Here is a 20576-nt window from a genome sequence, read left to right on the forward strand (position 1 = left end):
CCATGAATCAGAAGGCCACCGTCTAGAGACTTGTCCTGTCCCCCATCTGTCTGTCTGTCTTGCTTCTGATAAAAAAGACGGAGACATTCAGAACTTCATGTTTTTAATGTGAAACCTAAAAACACTTAAATACACAAGATCAGGATGGATCACAAACAAAAAAACTGGAACTGAAAACCAGCAGGAATCCTAAAAAAAAAATAATCTTATGATTTTTTATGTCTGCTTTTTCCATTTGTCTGTTGTTGACGTCTGTCATTTTGCTTCTTGTTTAGTTATTCTTTAAAACTTTCAACAAACATTGAAAGTTCAGCTGATTTTCTACTCACTTTCACCCTTTACACCCTTTACAGCCATGCACTCAGCATTAAAATATTTAACTTGGATTAATTATATTTGACACATTTAATCTGTTTGAAGAACCAGAACCTTTGTTTTTAAAGCAAAATGTGTGGTGGATTTACTGAACCCACCCATCGTGACCCTAAGGGAGTCTCTGCTGGGTTTGGGCCCACCTGAACTCCTGCATGACCTTTGACCTGAGCGGCGGCGGGTTCAGGATGCAGGGCCATGGAACCATTGGGCTTGTTTTCATCAAACTTCTTTATCTGTGGAGAGAAATAAAAAAAATAGGAAGTGTTTGATTCGTCTGAAACTGACTGAACAAACTTTAATCTGCTCCTTTTAGATTCTTTGAGACAAAGTTGGACATGCAAGGTTTATAAGAAGCCACTAGGGGGCGCTGCTGCAGCTGGATCTCTTCAAACCTGCAGCTTCAGCTCAGCCTGAAAAATCCAATCATTCAAGTGTTTTTCTTACCTTCTCCATGATCCTCTGCTGCACTTACATCTGCTGTCTGAGTTCCACTCGTTTAATTTAAAACAAACAAACAAACAAACAAAACACTCAGAGTTCCAAAACAAAACTCCATGGTTACAGACAACAAAAACACCAGAATAAAGTTTATTCATGAGACAGAAACACTTCCTGAGGCTGTATTTAAATCTGTTTTTATTTACATTTCATCCAAATAATGAATCAAAACAAAACATTAGAGGATCAATAACCTGCAGGAGGCAGGAAATGATGTCAGAGAACCATCAGGTGGATCATCCGCATGAAGCTGATCAGATCAGACCTGCAGGCTGAAGCTCCATCAGCTCAAAAACCTTCAATATTTCACATATTTGACATTTATTTGTTCGTTTGAAGCACACAGACATGAAAACAGACACGTTTCACTCAGTTTGTGACTTTTTCATTTAATCCAAGTCGTCCTGAGGTTCATCTCTTCTTGTAGCTTTCGTTTGTTTCAAACTGGTTCTGGTCATTTTGTGCTTCTTCAGCTGCTCATGCATCAAAATGCTCAGCTCCAGCAGCGCAGTGTGACTTCTGTTTTTTGTAGCTTTTATAATGACAACTTTATAAACTTTGTATTTCTGGGGGGGATTTTATTTTAAATGAAGTTATATTATCAGATTGCCTCAGTTTCTTAAAAACAAAAATAAATGTTTTAATTGACGTCTGCTGCCTTCAGCTACTGGCTGTTCTGCTCTTTTGTTACAGCTTTTGTTAGCATTTTGCTACTTTTGGCTTTCAGTTAGCCTACAGCCTTTAGCTACAGTTGTCAAGGTCAAGGTTGTTTTCATTCACATCATATGTGGTACATGTGGTGGAATGAAACTGTGTACACAGGGTCCAGTTACATCCAACAAAAGTATAACCCATAAAAGAAAAACAGTAATAAGATCTAAGATATGAACTAAGAAATTACACTAAACTAAGAATATACTAAGCAGTAGTAGTAGTACAAAAATAATAAAACAACAGCAGCACGAACGTGAGTCTGTGTGAGCAGACGAGTACAGCAGCGTGAAATAAATCAGCAGCATAAGATCAGCAACATGGATAGTTAACAGCACATATCAACAATCAAGTGGAATTACAGTGATTTTTTCATAGTGGTAATTCCGATTAGGGATTTATGAGTCTTAACAGCTTCAGGGTAGAAGCTGTTCCTCAGTCTAGTGGTTCTACACTTAATGCTCCTTAACCTCCTGTCTGAGGGGAGCGGTGCAAAAAGTGTGTGTGTGCTGGGTGAGTGGGGTCCTTCATGATGCAGGTGGCCCTCTTCCTGCATCTGGAGGTGTAGATGTCTGTGATGGTGGGGAGACTGACTCCAACAGACTTCTGTGCAGCCTCCATGTCACTTCTTTTGTCCTTGTTTAAACTATTCGTTTTCTGTTTTTTCAGCAAAAACAATTATTTTTTGTTATTATTATTATTATTATTGTTATTGTTATTATTATTATTATTATTATTATTATTATTATTATTATTATTATTATGCATGCTCAATAATCCAGGAAGAAAATCTAACAAAGTTAAGTCAGGTCCTTTGGACAAATTTAAAAAAAAAGCATAAAAATAATTTTTAAAATTTAAAACTTGTTGAAACGTTTTGTCTTTAATCCAAAAATCTGCTCCCGAAACGTTTCAATAAGTTTTAAATTTTATTTTTATTCTTTTTTTTTTTATCTGTCCAGACCACCAGACTTAACTTTGTTAGATTAATAATAATAATAATAATAATAATAATAATAATAATGTATTTGTTTATTTATTTATTTAAATAGCTGTAAAATCTTTCCCAGCATCTGTTGTCACGTGACTGTTCCAGCCCAGGCCTGAGCAGGTGTCCGCATGAAATTCCTGCGCCGCAGCAGCCAATGCGGGATTATATGACATCTGGGTGTCCGTGGCAGGGTGGTGGTGTGCGTGTGTGTGTGTGTGTGGGGGGGGGGGGTCCTCCGGCTCCCAGCGGATCCCAAACCTCCACCTGCCTGGCTGCCGGAGCTCCTCCCCGTCTCTCTGAGGTTCTGTTGCCCGGCAGAGACACTGGGCTCCCAGTAGACACGCTCACACGCGCTCACACATACTGAAACTCACCTTGCTTTCAAGTTACCAGAATAAAAGCAGCTGTTTCCGGTTTCCGATTAAATTAAAAGTCTGAACAGTTTTTCCACGTTTTATTTACTGATATTTCTAATTTAAAAATTAACATTATTTTGGTGATTTTCATCTTAACACTTACGGTTAATATAATTGTCACAATATCATGTATGTTTCTGGATGAATTTCAGAAACAATATATTTACTTATCTGATTGCACTTAGGTCTATCAGTTCCTCATCGCTAAAATTAGAAACATCTTATCTAAAAACGATACAGAAAAACTGGTTCACGCATTTGTCTTGTCTAGACCGGACTATTGTAACGGTTTGTTATCTGGGTGTCCAAATATTTCTGTAAAAAGTCTTCAGTTAATCCAAAATGCAGCAGCCAGAGTCGTAACTGGAGTTAGTACGAGAGATCATATCTCTCCAGTTTTAGCTTCTCTCCACTGGGTCCCTGTCAAGTCCAGAATTGAATTCAAAATCTTACTTCTAACCTACAAAGCTGAAACTAGCTCCATCTTTACAGATCTTGTTGTTTGACTACATCACTTTAGTCAGATTTTGATGTTTTTACGTGATATAAATAAATTGACATTGACACTGATTGTTTACTCATTAATGCAGTAACCAATTTGTCTGTGACACAGAATTTTTTTTCCTCTGGATTCGTATTTGCTTGGCCTTGTTTTGTACTGAATCAAAAAAAAAAAAAAAGATTTTCAATCTACAAATTTGCAGATGACATTTATACACCCCCAACAATTATTTGTTATATGTAATATAACTTTATGTGTTTTCTGTTAAATGAACTTTAGTTTGAATGAAATAAATTCTGATCATAATGAAACAGTAAACAAGTGTATTGGAAATAAAACCAAATTAATCAAATCAATTGTGTTTTAAATTACTGTATTTTATTAATTATTTAATTTATTCATGTAGAATTTAAACAATAACCAGGTAAAAACAAATAAAAGCAAAAACAAATGCACTAATTAGTGGAGTCAATCAAGTTTTGGCTGCAAGGCCTAACGTCCGTCTTTTATTGTGAAGGTAAGATTTGTAAACATCCGGTCTGTCTCTTTTTCTCTTCCGGAAATTGACTCTCCTCCTCTGTGAACTCTGTTCGGTTTCCATCGGTAACTTTGGGGCGTTTTCCCGCCGCTCTTCGCTACCATCATAACAGTCTGATGTTCCACCGAACCGACAGTGGACCGGAACCTTCCCGCTGTTGGTTTGTTCCGGTTCGGGTCCGTCACAATGTTTTTTTCTATCTTTTGGGAAAGCCGACTTTCAGTAGAACTCGACAACAGTGTTCATCCATGCCGAACCGAACCGGTGAGTTACAGATCCGACCCGATGGTTCTGGTTCTGGTCTGTTTAGACGAACTCTGGTAGTTTTTCAGTTGAAAGGAGCTTCTTAAAGCGCAGTTTGTGTTGAAGTGAACGTGAGTTGGTGATTAACGGTCCAGTTCACCTGGACAGGTACCGCCTCTGTGGTGTGTTCTGGATGGTTCTGATACCGGTCCACTGGGCCTGACGCCATCATTTGCCATGCTTAAAAATACATCAGCAACAGATTACCTTAAATCTGGAATAGTCTTTTTTATTGTGATCATTTATCCGCTTTTCTCGACTTGAACTAGAACCTTTTGGGTTCTGTTAATCTGTGCCTGGTTCTGTTTGACTGCTGGCCATCTGGACCTCATGTAAAGGTTCTGGACTCATGAAAACGTCCAGTTTTGGTTGGAGAAGATGAAGCTGAAGGACGAAGTCTGCACTCTGTGAGGTTCTATCTGGACTGGTACCAGAACCATCAGATTGAATAAGTCCTGGTTGCCATGGCAATGCAGGTTTTACAGGATTCTGGTTTTATTGAGTTCCAGAGTTCTGCTGGATTAACCACCAGGTCCTCGGGATCTAAAGAACCTCATGAGCATAAACTTTGGTTCTGTTGAGAGATAAACTGGGACGTTGGTCCGACTGGAGGTGGTTCCATCATCAGGTGATCTGCTGTTGAAGCTCCTGACCTCCTGTCTGAGATACTGATCAGGTTTGTGTTCCTCACTCTTGGGTTCCTCAGACTTCTTGTTAAATCGCTGCAGTTTGTCCATGAAGCCCCAACTGGTACCAGAACCGGACTGAAACTGAGTGACGAAGCAGCCAAAGTCCAAAAGGAAATCTGTGAAAGACATTCAGAATGTCTGCAGAACTTCTTGCTGCTTGGAGGGAAGAAGGAGACGATGAGGGTTGGATCAGGAGGTTCTGGTTCTGGATCCAGAGTTTTTTGAGCCTCTGGTTCTGGATCAGGAACTGCTGTTGTCTCTTTTATCTCTGAATTATTTCTGTCCTAAACGCTTCACAGAGTCTGTGTTCTGTGTGAGTGACAAGCATCAGTACCAGGGTCCAAACCGTCACTGTCAACCTGTTGGTAATTATTGGGTCAGAACTTGGCAGAACCTGGAGTTTTATTGGATCTGGGATGTTCTGCAGCTCACAAACGAACAGAACCTCTGATCCTTAAAGAACCTTTGTGACTTCTTTAAGGTTTTAAAAAAAAAGCTCAGTCTGCCTCTATTGATCAGAACCGATCCAGATTTACTCATATGCACCGGATCAGAGGGTTGTTTATTCCAGCCCGTGTGAACAAGACGATCAGAACCTCATCAGAGACCCTGGTTCTGTTTGAAGGCACCAATCCTGAACTCTGTATGGGTCGGAGGCAGGAAAACAAAGGTATTTTTATGTCAGAGTTTCACAATAAGAGCATGTACTTCCTGTATGATCCATGATGAGTTCTACTGTCTCTTGTCCAGGTTGGTCCTGGTTCTGTCTGAGAGGGTTTGGATTTGAGCAGGTTCTGTAGGATCTTCAGGTCTTTAATCCTCTGTCTGAGTTTAGCACTTGTGATCAAGCGGTTCTGGTTCTGGTTCTGCTGGTCTCTGCAACATTGTACCATTAGCCGGGTTAACCCATTATGGTACCGTTCATCAGTGCAGTCTGGATGATGTCATCATTACGCATCCGCAGACTGGACCCAAACAAGCTGAACTCTGACCCGAACAAAGTCCAGAGTTGAAACCAGCAGGAGAGCAAAGGTTCTGATGTTTAACTGAACCGGTCGGAGTCCGAGACAGAATCACAGACCTGAAAAGTTCTGAAAGAAGCTGATGGGTCAGTAAGTTTTGTTTTTTGAAATGTTGAGTTTTAGAACCACAGGTCCGTTTAACTCGCAGCACATTACTGACTGTAAACCCTTTGGATCAGAGCCCGGTTCTGTTGGATTGATTGATTCGTGTTTAGTTTTTGAGCCCAGAAACTCTAAAACATCATATCTGCAGTTCTGATGGTACCAAGGAATTTAAACATGTCTGCAGGTGAACAAGAACCAGAACCTCTTCACGCATCTGGAGTTGGTGGGTTTAATAGTTTCAGACCGGAGCTGCTTCACCAAGAGGATCCAGTTTCTAATCTGATCAGAGAGGAAACCCGACCCTGGTCCGTGTTCTGCTTCTGCCGAGGCGCAACATCAATAATCCATAAAGAGGCCGACGCACTTCCTGTCAGGAGGAGAGCACTTCCTGTCAGGAGGAGAGCACTTCCTGTCAGGAGGAGAGCACTTCCTGTCAGAAGGAGAGCACTTCCTGTCTGGAGACACTTCAGTTCTTCTTCCCTGAGCTGCAGGGGATCCGGTCCGGTTCTTTGGTTCCGACTCTAAGGAAGGATCCATTCGGGTTTGTTGGAGCTGAGCAGGAAGCTGCAGCAGAAAATGTTCTGGATCTTCTTCCTGGTTCTGCTCAGTTCTGATGGTCCTGATCCAATCTCTGCAGAACCCGTGGAGCTCACTTCTTTCATTTTCAGCTTTCGGGCCCAGAAATATTAAACTAACGGTGCTTTTCTTCATCGTTTAGCACTGGAACTCATCAGTTGTGGTTCTGCAGCATGTTTCCTTGTTTTTAATCAAATCTATAGAAGGTTCTGAGCATCAAACTCCTTCAGACCGTTCTCTCGGTTCAGACCCGGTTCTGTGAAGTGATACCTGTTAATAAAAAGATGAAGCGTTGTTCATGTCACATCATCGCAGCTCCTCCACTCTTCCTGTTTCTGTGGGATGGAAGCGGCTCTCAGCTTGCAGAACAGAACCACTCGGTTCTATAAATACCTCCTTTCCGGGCTTGGGTCCAGCTGATGGAGCTCCTGGCAGAACGCAGATCTGACCTCAGGCTCGGGTTCCCAGCAGAGAGGACTCAGGGGCCCGATGACAGAACAACCGTATTTAAAACACAAATACAGAATGAATATCAGTAAAATAACAGATTTAATAATTCTCATTGAAGAGAAGAAAGATGGGAGTGTTTCGACAGCGAGACGCGTTTTGAGCAACGGATTTGTGAGAATTAAGAATAGATTTATAGTTCTCTGCAATATTCATCCAGTTTACCTGTTAAATATCAATTATTATTAAACTTCTTTAAGGAGTTTTGTTGTTTACTGGTACATTTGAAATCATAAATAACTTAATTTTTAAATTCTAATAGTAATATTGTGATTTCAATTGCTCTTAAACTGATTCTGTGAAAAGGTTTGTGATTTGATTGTATGGTACAATGGCCTACCATACACAAGTGACTAAACAGAAAGAGATGAGGTTCTCTTTTGGATTGTAGTTCTCTGGTTCTGATGGATCTATGTTTGACTGATGTGACCTCTCGCCTGTCCTCAGGTTCTGTGCTCCCGGTTGATCCGGAACCAGCAGCATGGACTTTAGACTTCAGAACTCTGTGAGTGTCTGCAGGAGGATGAGGCTGCTCTGCTCGCTGTGGGTCCTCCTGCTGCTGGGAGTCGGGTCGCTGCTGCTGCTGGTCCACCTGCCGGACCTGACTGACACTGTGCTGCACCAGAACCCAGGTCTGTACTGCCGGGTCAGCTGCTCTGGGTCCACTTCCTCTTTCTGTCCTTCATCTTCTCTCTGATGTCGGTGGTCTTTACAGGAGGATACTGGTTCTGATCCAACATAAGTCTGCTTGCAAATCCAATTTTTTAAATTAAAAAGACACAATTCAGAATAAAGTTCTTCATAATCAGAACCAAATGACAAACGGGTCTGTCCGTAAATACAAATCTGTGTAAACACAAACTGGGTTAAACCAAAGATTTGGGCTCAGAACTGGGACAGAACATTGATGAAAGGAATTAGTTGTAAGTTGTTGTTGGTTCTGATGGAGCAGAGAACGTTCTAAAGTCTGCAGCCTTAAAGGCCCGGTCACTTCCATGTTTTGGAACTGTGTGCTGATGAGAACAAACAGTTCTGTTGCATCAGCCCGTCCATTTCCAAACAGAACCATGGACTGCACGTGAGGAATAATCGATGCTGAATGAGATTTTTGGAAGCTGTTGGACCGGATCTTATATGGGAACGTTCTCTCTGGTTCTCCAAACTGAGATCACTCTGTCTGCTGCAGGTCAGATACTGACTGCTCAGAACTGCTCCTTTCAGGACTGTTACAGCTTGACAAATAAAAAAAGATCAAAGATCTGCCTGGCTTTAAGAACCTGATCAGTTTGAGGACGATCAATAATCAGTAACAGGTTTTAATTTGTTGGGCAGCTTAGAGTCTGGATCAATGGAAACACGAGGTCTGATGAGTCCACATTGATCCAGGTCTGGACCGGTGGGGTGTCAAGTTGATGACATCACGGCGCTCCCCTCAGCGGCGTCTCCTCCATCGATCACACGTTTCTGATTCCGCAGAGATCGGGTCAGCTGATCGATCCGGGCCGCGTTCATTTCAGCTCGGTCCAACAACAAAGAGCCAATTGTTGTTTTTTAATTGCATCAATGCTGCAGACAAACAAAACAACAACAACAATGTTCTTCTGAGATCCTTCAGCTCTGAGGTTTCTTCTGGTTCTGAACAGGTCCGGTTCAGCACAGTCGTTTAATAAAAGGACTGCTTCAGACGTTAACGCACGTGTCGCGGCACGCTGCAGCTCATGCTGCTGTGATTTGATTAAATCTGTTCAACACCACAGAACCGGTCTCACACACTCAGAGACACACCTGAACACACACACACCTGAGAACATGAAAGCATCAGCTGGACGCTGAGAACATCTGGTTCCTCTGTGAAGATCTAGTGGTCGAATGTAACGGTGAGGAACCTGGAGGTCAAGAGAACTTCCTGAACAAACATCAGTGATGTCCAGAACACTCATCTCTGAAGGTCCAGCACAGCATCTCAGCCAACCTCAGGTTCTGGACTCTGACTGGACCTTGGTTCTGTTCTTTCTGACTCGTCCTGTTGTAGATCAGCTGCTGTGTTTGGGATCATGGTTCTGTTGGACCCATTTTGGTCCAAGCTTCAGCTGTTGGACAGATGGCCTCATGTTTGGTCTCCAGAGGAGTTCCTGGTCCACTCGGTGACTGGCAGGAGCCCAGACCATCAGCCCTCCACCACCGTGCTGCCACCTGGCTGGGAGGAGCTGTTTGCTGCAGTGCATTCTGGGTAAACATATGTCCCCTGGTCTGGTTCTGGTCCAGAAGTCTTGTGGTTCCTGTTTGTGCTCTGTAATTTGACAGTAGGGTTTTATTGGACCGTTGATGAGTCCTGTTGTACTTTTGGTTCTGGTTCTGTTCAGGTGACAGATGTGACCTCTGACCTCTTTCAGCAGCGCCTCATTGGTAAGCAGGAAGTTGTTTTGTCTCCATCAGCAGCAGGGGATCACTTCCTGTGCTGATGTCTGATTGGAGCCTCATCACCTGATGTCTGCAGACTGTGAACCACCCGAGGAGGCCTGAGTCCAGGTCCAGTTCTGCTCCTCCTCTGAACTTCGGCTTCAGGACCAAACAGAAAGCACAAACCTTTTCTGAGGTTACTTGACGATTTCAGATGCAAAACCAGGAGAAACTGACGTTTCTTGTGGTGAGTCTTGTCAACGATGGAGCTCTGGTAAACATGAAGTGTTCTGGTTTCATTCGGACTGGGCCTGAAGTCTGTTAAAGACCCGGAGCTGCAGGGGCAGCACCATCTGCTGCAGCAGCTTCGTTAATGATGACTGTATGAGCAGCAGATGAACGAGATGAGTTTGTGTTCGTGAGGAGAGACGGATCAGAACAGAACCGCTGCCTTCGGCCCCAGACATCTGTCAGCCAACACACACACACTGTCCAATGTGCACAGACCAACGTGCACGCTCCTCCTTCACTGTTTCTGAACCAAAACAAAGTCTTCTTTCAGCAGCATATTCATCTAAAACGTTTGTTTCCTGTGATCTGCTGGACTAAACATCATGTGTTCTGTTCATTATTCATCCTTTCATCATTTATTCATCATTCAGCATCCATTTATCATCCATTCATCTGTCCCAAAGCTCCAACAGCTCAGAGTCTCACGGAAGAGGATTTTATCTTCAGTCAAATATTTAATAAACACTAAACTGTCACAGAAACAAGTTTTATTTAACTAATCTGAGGACTGGACGCCAAGAACTGGACTGCGACCAAGGACTTGACTGGGACACCAAGGACAGGATTAGACGCCAAGGACTAGACTGGACACCAAGAACTTAGACTGGTAATGAAGGACTGGACTGGGGACCAAAAGACTGGATACCCAGGACTGGATTGGACACCTAGAACCGGACGCCAAGGACACACGCCCAGTCCAGTCCTTCATTTCCACACCCAGTTCAGGATGTGGAAATGAAGGACTGGACTGGGCACCAAAAGACTGGACATCCAGGACTGGACTGAGAACGAATGACCAAACCAGGATATGGGGATTGGATCAGAAGCTGAGGATAGGAACGGGTTTTCAAGGATTGGAGCATCAAACAGGAACCTGAGGACTGGACTTGAGGACTAGATCAGAGGAAGTATTTCCAGACCTTTCCTAATCAGCTGATGAAACCCAGCAGCATCAGATGTCTGGACCGGGTCTGGTTCTGAGGAGGGTCCGAAGTTGGTGATGGACGTTGTTTTTAATCTGTTTTATTTTGTGAAAACCTGTTTTTTAAATAAAAACATGTAAACTAATGTTTGTTCCCGAGTGGGATCAGCTCCAGCTGAACAGCACGTTTAATATAAAATGAGAACTGTGAGGCGCTGCGTGGAACCAGGCGAGTGTGAACACGTTCCTGCTGCTGTGATGAAGAGCTGCTGAGAGCGACGATGACTCCGGTGTTTCTTCTTCGCCTCTACAGGATGTTTGACTAATCGGGTCATAACTTTAGGTTCAATCGAGCGTTCAGATCCACGTTTGAATTCACTTAAAAATAAAAGAAAATAAATATCAGAATAAAAAAACACGTTAAAGATCCTAATTAGGACAATTTGATAAAAAGTGTTTCAATGGAGGAAACCGCAGATCTGAACAGTTGACGTTACAGGTTCTGCTGATTTAAACTTGTTTAGAGTTGAATTAGAAACGAGTTTAAATAAAAATGGAAACATTTAGTTTGGGTTTTGGTAAATGTTGTTCCAGCAGGTTTTTATTCAGTCGGGTTGTGTGAGAATAAAAACAGCTTCTCGTTAAACTCTCAAACACATTCAAAAGTTGCTGTCATGGTCAACTAAAGAGTTGAAGGATATTTCCCACAGAACCTTGTCCATCTGTCTCTGGTTCTGAAGGTTCTGATGGTTCTGTCGCCTGATTGGTTCCTGATCTTCCCGCTGGTTCTGGGATCAGTTCTGGTTTGGTGTGCAGACGGGACAGTGATGGACTGATCTCCTTCCTGCAGACTGGGTGTCTGATGGAAACCTCTGGTCCTGGTGGTTCAGCTGGGAACTGGATCAGAACCTTTAATGTGTTAGAACTAACTGGCCCTGTTGGTGCTGGTGTTTACTTCTGCTGCAGGTGTGACCAGAGAAGCTCGTTAGTTTTCTACCTTTTACCTCAGCTGTGGCACTGTGCTCGGCGGAACCACGGCATGCTGGGTAATTAGTCTCACGAGAGGCAGCGAGCGGCCAGGTGGTAAACACACCTGAGATCAGCTGCAGGAAGTGTCGACATCAGAACACGACAAGGTCCTGCAGCTTAGAAAGAAAACTCTGCAATCAATCAAGTTATCTTATCAAATTATTAAAAACAGAACAGATTTATCCAGAAGAGTTCTTTTCAGAATGTGCAGAACATTTCTGCAGACCAGAATATATTTGTTCTGTTTTAGTTCTTCGTCCAAACTGTTGTCAAGAACATAATTTATTCAGTGAAATTAATTAACATACTTGAAAATTAACACTTTAAACTAACAAATCACGATTTCCATCTATTCCGTCCATTCCGTCTCATGTACAGACTCATGTTCAGGTTTGTGCTCATGTTTGACGTGATGTTTTTTTATGTTATTAGTGCTTAGTGTATATTTAGTTGATGTTTTCTTAGTTAATATCTTGGATGTTATCATTGTTTTGTTTTTACATTTTATTGTTGGATGTAACTGGGACCCTGTGTACATAATTTCGCTCCACCACGACGTGAGAATGACGATAAAGAATCTCTGACTCTGACTGACTTGTCCCGCAGACAACAAATCACAATTTATTATGGGACCCTGTATACACAATATCATTGATGACAAATAAAGAATCTCTGATTATTTTTATTTTCTGAACACTTTAAATGTGGTCATTAGCCTGCAGCGCCACCTGCTGACCATCAGTGGGGTTTTATTACTGTATTATTATTTTTATTATTATTAATAATAATAAATCTAAACCAGCTGATAGAAACAAGACTTTCAAAATCTTGTTTCGGATTGGCATTGCAGCTGAACGGAAACGGCGACGCCTGATCTGGACCGATGTGGGCCGAGAGTCCAAACAGAGTTCAGTCTGAAGGAAGTTCAACTACTTCCTGTTCATGTTCAGGGGAAAAAAAATAGTTTGCATTCAATTCATGAACTAAAATATTAAATTCTGTTGGAGCCCAGTGATCAGTCATAGTAGTCTGATTACAGTAATCTGATTTCATCACTCTTCATTAGGCTCAACATGCTGTTAAGGCCAAGGTCTCCAACAGAAACGACCAAATGCTCCTAAAAAATGTCCTCAATATGACAGGAAGTAAAATACACACAGCATGACTCCATCAGCTGTGGCAGGATTTGAAGTCTCAAGGTGGATAAAGATAGTCAGTTTTAGGTTCCTGGTATCTGTTACCATGGTGATGCTCTCTATCAGGTTTATGGCATCTATTGCCATGACGATGCCCATTGTCATGGTTCCAGTATCTGTTGCCATGGTTATGCTCTTTGTCAGGTTTCTGGTAACTGTTGCCACGATGATGCACTTTGTCTGGTTTCCTATATCTGTTGCCATGGTGATGCTCTTTGACAGGTTTCCAGTATCTGTTACCATGGCAATGCTTTGTCAGGTTTCTGGTAACTGTTGCCACGGTGATGCTCTTTGTCAGGTTTCCGGTACTTGTTACCATGGTGATACTCTTTGTCAAGCTTCTAGTACCTGTTGCCATGGTGATACACCACATTGACATGCGCAGCAACTTCCTGTTGAGACTGAGGGTCACCTGCTCCAAAGAGTGAAGTGACTCCTGGTGTTTGGATCAGACCCATCTGAGGATCAACGTTTATATATTATAATATTTCATGTTAGTTTGTCTCTTCTCTTCATCAGTCTCCATGAGCTGATTTAGTGATGGGTTCTGTTTGTCTCTGTGTTCTGACCCACTGATCTGAGACCCGTTCTGTCTGTTCTTCTGTTTCAGGTGTCCCGGTTCTGGTGGCTCCCAGGTGGCCAGTGGAGAAGGTGAGTCTGGTACCACAATGCCCCCAGTCTGACTTCTGCTGGATCAGTAAAACAGGACGCAGCTTCTGGGTTTTACATGAAAGCTGCAGAACTCAGCGGTCCGACAGAAGTGTGACAGAGGCGAGGAAAAGATGCTAAATAAATAAATCAAATCTATTCAGAATTCATTCAATTATAATCAGTAAAAATTACATAGAACCTTGTTTCTGATGAAGTCAGAGGTGAAAGAATTGATTTTAACTTTTAACACAAACCCCAGAAGCAAAAATAAACAAAATTACTACATAATGTTTTTTGATTTTGTGAGACACGGTGGCTCAGTTAGTAGAGCTGCTGCCTCTCAGCGAGCAGGTCGCTTCGGTTCAAATCCCAGCCGAGGACCTTTCTGGGTGGAGTTTGCATGTTCTCTCCATTCATGCATGGGTTTTCTTCAGGTACTCCAGTTTCCTCCCACAGACCAAAAACATGCATGTTGGACTGATTGGTAACTCTAAATTGTCTCTAGGTGTGAGTGAGAGAGTGAATGGTTGTTTGTCTCATTTGTCTCTGTGTCCCTGTGATGGACTGGAGACCTGTCCATGGTGTCCCCCGCCTCTCCTACAGTGACTGCTGGACATGGGCACCAGTGACCCCTGCGACCCAAAAAGGAAGAAGCGGATGGATGGATGTTTGGATGGATGGATGTTTGGATGGATGGATGGATGGATGGAAGAATGGATGGATGGATGTTTTGCTTACATTAATTTCAAACAACAAAAATCTTTATTAAAGAAGGCAATCAACAGGAAGTAAACAAGACAGTAAAGAGAGAAAACAGGCAAACCCTGGACTCTCCCAGAAGACAGAAGTAGTTACAGAACCAGTGAAAATATGGATCAGAGCTCTTGAAAAGCCCGTTCAGAACCCTCAAACTCAGCAGTGCTGTTCTGTTTACTGTGAGATCATTTGTTTGTTTGTTTGCTTTAGGATTCGACTCAGCCGTCTGATGCTGTTGGTATTGGTCGGGTCCTCGTCTCTCCTCCTGGTCTCCGCCCACTGTCTCGGTCTGTCTCGCCGTTATCCGACCCGGTACCCGACAGGAAGCAGCGTGTCACCAAACGTCACAGGAAGCTGCTGCTGAAGACCGCCCTCCCTGGAGGAGAGGAGGTTCTGCAGCAGCTGGACTCGACCCAGGAGTCCCGGCTCCACCTGCTGAAACAGTTCTGTTCCAGGTACCGTCCCATCATTGGCAAAAGGCACGTGACCCGTCAGCAGGTGTCCCGGGTTTACGTGGAGGACAGGTTCCGGCTGCTGTACTGCGAGGTGCCCAAAGCGGGCTGCTCCAACTGGAAACGGGTCCTGATGGTTCTGGGCGGCAGCGCTCGCTCCACGCAGGACATCCCACATGACGTGGTGCACTACTCCAACCACCTGCGGAGGCTGGAGAGCTACACTTTCTCCGATGTTGTGGACCGACTCCGGTCCTACACCAAGGTTCTGTTCGTCAGGGAGCCCTTCGAGCGGCTCGTCTCCGCGTTCCGGGACAAGTTTGAGAGTCCAAACTTGTACTACCATCCTGTTTTTGGACGCGCCATCATCTCCAGGTACCGGGCCAATGCCACACGCACCGCCCTGAGAACCGGCGCCGGCGTCACCTTCAGGGAGTTCGTTCAGTACCTGCTGGACCTGCAGCGGCCCGTTGGGATGGACATCCACTGGGAGCCCGTCAGCCAGCTCTGCAGCCCCTGTCTGCTCCGGTACCACTTCATCGGGAAGTTCGAGAGTCTGCAGGAGGACGCCAACCACCTGTTGCGCAGCATCGGGGCGCCGGCCAACCTCACCTTCCCCGACTTCAAAGATCGGAACCCGCAGGCCGAGCGGACCTCGTCCAGAATCACGCAGAACTATTTCTCTCAGCTGAACGCCACAGAGAGGCAGAAAGTCTTTGACTTTTACCACATGGACTACCTGATGTTCAACTACCCCAAACCCTTCACAGACTTGCACTAAGCCACGCCCCTTTACCAAGCTCCGCCCTCCGCTGCAAATCTGCTGAATGAAATGGATCCAGAACTAGAACTTGAAATAGTTTTTGGTTTATTAATTGATTGAAATCAGCTGATCAGGAAGTGGATTAATTTATTACTAGGTCTTCTGGTGGGGACCCTGATGGTACCGTCATAAATCTGAGCTGGACCTGCCAGAACCACCAGCTGGTCATGGGTCACATGTTCTACTGGAGACAAAGCCAACTCTGTTACTCTGAAGCTGCAGCAACTTCTATGAAGTTCTGTTGAGCTGATTTCTCTGAGCTGTTTCTCAGGTAAAACACCTGGGACCGGACCGGACCGGTTTGTTGGTGTTCTTTTTACTCTTTTGAGTTCTGAGGGTTTGTTTTGTGTGAGGTTCTTCTTTAAAGCCACTGCCTCCTTTATATTCCGAGTGTTTGATGAGAATAAACACACAAGGTTTTATTTTTAATAAACGGCTGCTGGTATGATTGTTTCTTTTCAGAACCGCTCCACTGCCAGAACCTCACGTCTGATCAACACGTTGGTTTCACTACAAGAAACAAAAACCTGATGTTCTGCTCAGAATTCCTGATCCTGGCCTTGGAGTCTGAACGCCGAGTCATTTGTTTTACAGTTTTTTATTTTTCTGTTTATTTCATTTATAATCCAACTTCTGCAGACTTTGTGCTTGTTCGGCTCATTCAGCTGCTGTGCCTTTTAGCTTTTGTAACATTGAGAAGTATTTAACCAAAAATGTCCCACATAGAAATACGCCGAGGTCTCTTCAGCTCATGTAAAACTGATCTTTTAAAAAGCTGCTACAGCTACTTGCTCTGTTTTGTCTTCTTATGCTACGTTTAGCTTTTAACTAAACTTGTGCTGCTTTTAGCCGTTAACTAGCATCTGCTACTTTTAGCTAGCCTTCAGCTACTTTTAGCTTTTGTTACCTTTAGCTTCTGGCTAGCATTCGGTCTCAGAATTCCTGCAGCACCCTGAGCTGCTGTGGGTCCAGTCTGACAGAACGGGACCAAATGGATCCAGGTCCACATGGATCAGTTTTGAACGCGTGTGAATCAGAACTAGAACCAACTAAATATTTAATAATATAATAAAATAACCAAATATTTTAATATAACTGCAGGTCATCATTGTGGTTGCTATGGTTACGATGATGAGCCTCTTCATCACAGTAACAAACTGAGCTGCAGATTTTTAAATCTTTAAGCTCATTAAAGTTCCTTTAACTTGTGGTTCTGCTGCTGCTGCCGTGGAGAACCTTCAGGGTGACGTCAGGTTACCTGGACAGGTGGTCTGCCTCACATTTACTGATCTCTGACCCGCAGATAACAAGGTCCAAGAGAAATGTAGAAATAAATCATCACCCTGGTGATGAAGAACTTTCTGTAGTCAGATGTAATCAGAGTAAAAGTACTTAATTACTCGGTAAAAGAAGTCAAAGGTCGTCGACGCTTTCCAGCTTGCGCGTGTCCGTACAGCCGCGCGCTCTGCTGTTCTGGAAGTTGACACCCCACCCACGTGAAGGATTCCAGCAAAAAGAATGAGCGGTTAGTGCTCCGTTTGTTTGTGCTGCTTTGGTTCCTAAGATATTAAAGATTAATTTTTAGGGTGGGGTGTCAGCTTCACTCAGCTGCTTCAGGAGTCCCGGATCTCAGACCCACATCTCCATCTCTATGCGTGAGGAGGGAAATGGCGCGCGTGGCCGCGGGTGATGGGGGGAGGGGGTGCTATGGATGATGGAGCTTCGTCTGCAGGAGGCCGGGACCCTCAATCCCAATCCGGTCCAGAATGAGATGATCCCACACCAGGTCGCGCTGAGGATCCCGCTACTCCCATCAGCTGGGGCGGGTCAGAACCTGATCCTGGACCCCCCGGGGGTCTGAAGGGGCCCCGGGCCACGCTCCTCTTCCAGCCCTCCTTTCAGTCTGACAGACGCGGTTTGGCTGCTTCAGCCTCACCCACAGGACCGACCGAACCGCTGAAGAGCAGCCAGGATCCGGAGCCGCAGACTCCTCATGTCCTTCCAGGTGAGAGTGGAGCACGTGCTGCAAGTTTCCAACCTGAAACCAGGTTGCAGACGTCGGTATTCAGCTCCCAACCAGACTCCATGCAAATATTGACCGTTTTTATTAACCTGAGCGCTTGAGGCAACGATGTGTTAAAATTCCAAGATAATCTGTTAGTGAACGAATCAGCCTTTACTTCGGCATGAAAATAAATGTATTTAATTTAAATTATTTAAAATAAACCCAAAGTTTTTCTCCCGACTCGCCAGTCTCGCACGTTTGCATTTATAACGCAGCTCCGTTAGGTTAAAGTTTCGCAATTAAGTAAATATGTATGAAATTTTTTTTTTTTTTATCACGGAATTAATCAAAATTAATTATTTAATCAGTTTCAAATCAGACAAACTGCTGTCCTGAGTCGCGAAGACTGGAGCAGCTTAAATCTGCGGTTTTTTTAACGGAGTCTGGAATGGGGCGCAGACCGGCGATACACGCAGGTTTTGCTTTCTTCTCTCAATGTTCATCTAAAATTATGTTCTGTTCCGAACGACCTCTCTTTAAAGGTTCCGTGTTCAACAACACCTACGACACCTCCCCCACCCTCCGCCCGGGGGTGAGCGGCGGGGGGCGGGGCCAAACTGAACGCTCCTTCTGAGAGGCGGGGTTAATCCATACAGAGGGACCCCCCCCCCCCCCCACACACACACACCCTCTGGGCCATCAGACCGCATGAGTTACTGCTGCGTGATGAACTTTAACTTCCTCCCACCTGTGTTTACCTGTGACAGGAGGGGCGGAGCTTGTCCAGGATGTCTGTGAACCACTCACCCGTGTCACCTGTGGGTGCCCAGGGCATCCCGTCCCCGGCCCAGCTCACCAAGTCTAACGCCCCAGTCCACATCGACGTGGGGGGCCACATGTACACCAGCAGCTTGGCCACGCTCACCAGGTTCCCCGAGTCCAGGTGAGTGTCAGGGGACAGGTGCGTTCTGCTGCTGGTTTCTGATGTTTTCTTCAGTTTTAATGTTTAACATGGTTTTGTTCATGTTGATGGTTTTGTTCTGACTCACCTGTGTGCGCCTGCAGGATCAGCCGTCTGTTTAACGGTTCCGAGCCGATCGTGTTGGACAGCCTGAAGCAACACTACTTCATCGACCGAGACGGAGACGTCTTCAGTTACATCCTGAACTTCCTGAGGACCTGCAGGCTGCTGCTGCCGGAGGACTTCCAGGTAAACCTGATGTCATGCGATCATCACTCCACCATCCGTCCGTCCATTTTGAGTAGAACAAGGAAGAGGCAGATCCTAAAAGGAGGCGGGGCTTAAAAACAGACCCCTCAGGTCACCTGCCCAGTTCTGTTAACAGAACCAGGAGCCTCCAGTCCCAAAATCTAAACCAGCATTCAGTTTTCAAAGGGAGCAGGAAGGCTATGCATGATTTCAAAATAAAAGCACTGACAGAGACGGGAAGTGGAGCGGTATCAAAGGTGACCTGAAGTTCAAAAGAGCCTCATGTCCCCTCTGTGGCAGCGTTCTACTTAGGTTCAGGTTCTGAAATGATCCAGTGATCTCAGAGTCCAGCTCTGATTTGACCTCTGACCCCTCCCTCAGGACTTCCCCCAGCTGTACGAGGAGGCCCGGTTCTACCAGCTGACCCCAATGGTGCGGGAGCTGGAGCGCTGGCAGGCGGAGCAGGAGGCCCGGCGGACAGCGGTGCCCTGCGAGGTTCTGGTGGTCCGGGTCACGCCTGATCTGGGTGAGAGGATCGCCCTCAGCGGAGAGAAAGTTCTAATCGAGGAGGTCTTCCCCGAAACCGGAGACGTCATGTGCAACTCTGTGAACGCCGGCTGGAACCAGGACCCGACCCACGTGATCCGCTTCCCGCTCAACGGATACTGCAGCTTGAACTCTGTACAGGTGAGACATTGTCAGCCAATCAGAACCCAGAAACAGGACTCCTCCTGTTGTAGTAGGAATACTACTGGTTCTGATCCATCTGAGACCAAAAACAGAACACCAGAACCTTAAAAACAAGTTTCAGTTTAAAAACAAGTGTTTTTTTTTTAAACATGGTTTTATTAATATCCTGATGCATGCTCAATAATCCAGGTAGAAAAATCTAAAAAAGTTAAATCTGGTCCTCTGGACATTAAAAAAAAACAAAGCAAATCAACAAAAAAAATGTAGAAACGTTTCGTCTCTCATCCGAGAGACTTCCTCAGTCTGAGGAGCTGTATTCAGCTCAGTCTCTTAAATAGCACCTTCTCAGAGTGGATCAACCAGTTTGCTGCTGACAACCAAAACCAGCTGATCACATGCTCAAGAAGGACCATCAGCCTAACAATGGATCATTAGCACACTGATGGCTGTTTACTGTTCACAGAGGGCTGAGTGATACTAGCAATCACAGCATTGTAAGAGGGGGACAGTTGAACCCGGAGATGAGTGTAGACCGCAGAGTCCTGGCCTGATGATGTTGATCTTCCGGATGGCCCAGCACAGAAGATCAACATCATCAGGCCAGGACTCTGCGGTCTACACTCATCTCCAGGCCAGCGGTCACTCTTTCAAGGATGAAGATGTTCACATCCTGGACAGAGAGGAACGATGGTTTGAGAGAGGAGTAAAGGAGGCCATCTTTGTGAAAAGAAACCGTCCATCATTAAACAGGGGTGGAGGCCTCCGGGTTCAACTGTCCCCCTCTTACAATGCTTTGATTGCTAGTATCACTCAGCCCTCTGTGAATAGTAAACAGCCATCAGTGTGCTAATGATCCATTGTTAGGCTGATGGTCCTTCTTGAGCATGTGATCAGCTGGTTTTGGTTGTCAGCAGCAAA

At 44.6% G+C, this 20576-nt stretch overlaps 2 protein-coding genes across 2 annotated transcripts in view; both read left to right on the top strand.

Annotated features, from left to right (window-relative positions):
- Positions 1–7714: 7714 nt before the first annotated feature.
- LOC119416129 (carbohydrate sulfotransferase 8-like) lies at positions 7715–15711 on the top strand. The gene is made up of 3 exons (XM_037683320.1): positions 7715–7865; positions 13682–13722; positions 14689–15711. Exons 1-3 carry the CDS (start codon positions 7715–7717, stop codon positions 15709–15711), a joined length of 1215 nt encoding a protein of 404 aa, XP_037539248.1.
- Positions 15712–17629: 1918 nt separating this feature from the next.
- Positions 17630–20576, top strand: part of LOC119415953 (BTB/POZ domain-containing protein kctd15) — an 8839-nt gene continuing 5892 nt past the window's right edge. Inside the window, exons 1-4 of the mRNA XM_037683122.1 lie at positions 17630–17758; positions 18526–18701; positions 18824–18968; positions 19350–19655. Coding sequence (XP_037539050.1) covers positions 17747–17758; positions 18526–18701; positions 18824–18968; positions 19350–19655 — 639 coding nt within the window. The 5' untranslated portion in view covers positions 17630–17746. The remainder of the gene's footprint in view (positions 17759–18525; positions 18702–18823; positions 18969–19349; positions 19656–20576) is intronic.

Source organism: Nematolebias whitei, chromosome 10, assembly GCF_014905685.2.
Source record: "Nematolebias whitei isolate Nwh7 chromosome 10, NemWhi1, whole genome shotgun sequence".
Classification (NCBI taxonomy): domain Eukaryota; kingdom Metazoa; phylum Chordata; class Actinopteri; order Cyprinodontiformes; family Rivulidae; genus Nematolebias; species Nematolebias whitei.

What these genes read in the sequence shown, in the direction of transcription:
- LOC119416129 (XM_037683320.1), top strand. Translation starts at nt 7,715, where the DNA reads ATGGACTTTAGACTTCAGAACTCTGTGAGTGTCTGCAGGAGGATGAGG. An exon ending in TGTGCTGCACCAGAACCCAG is followed by an intron (nt 7,866 to 13,681) that starts GTCTGTACTGCC and finishes CTTCTGTTTCAG; the next exon opens with GTGTCCCGGTTCTGGTGGCT. An exon ending in CCAGGTGGCCAGTGGAGAAG is followed by an intron (nt 13,723 to 14,688) that starts GTGAGTCTGGTA and finishes TGTTTGCTTTAG; the next exon opens with GATTCGACTCAGCCGTCTGA.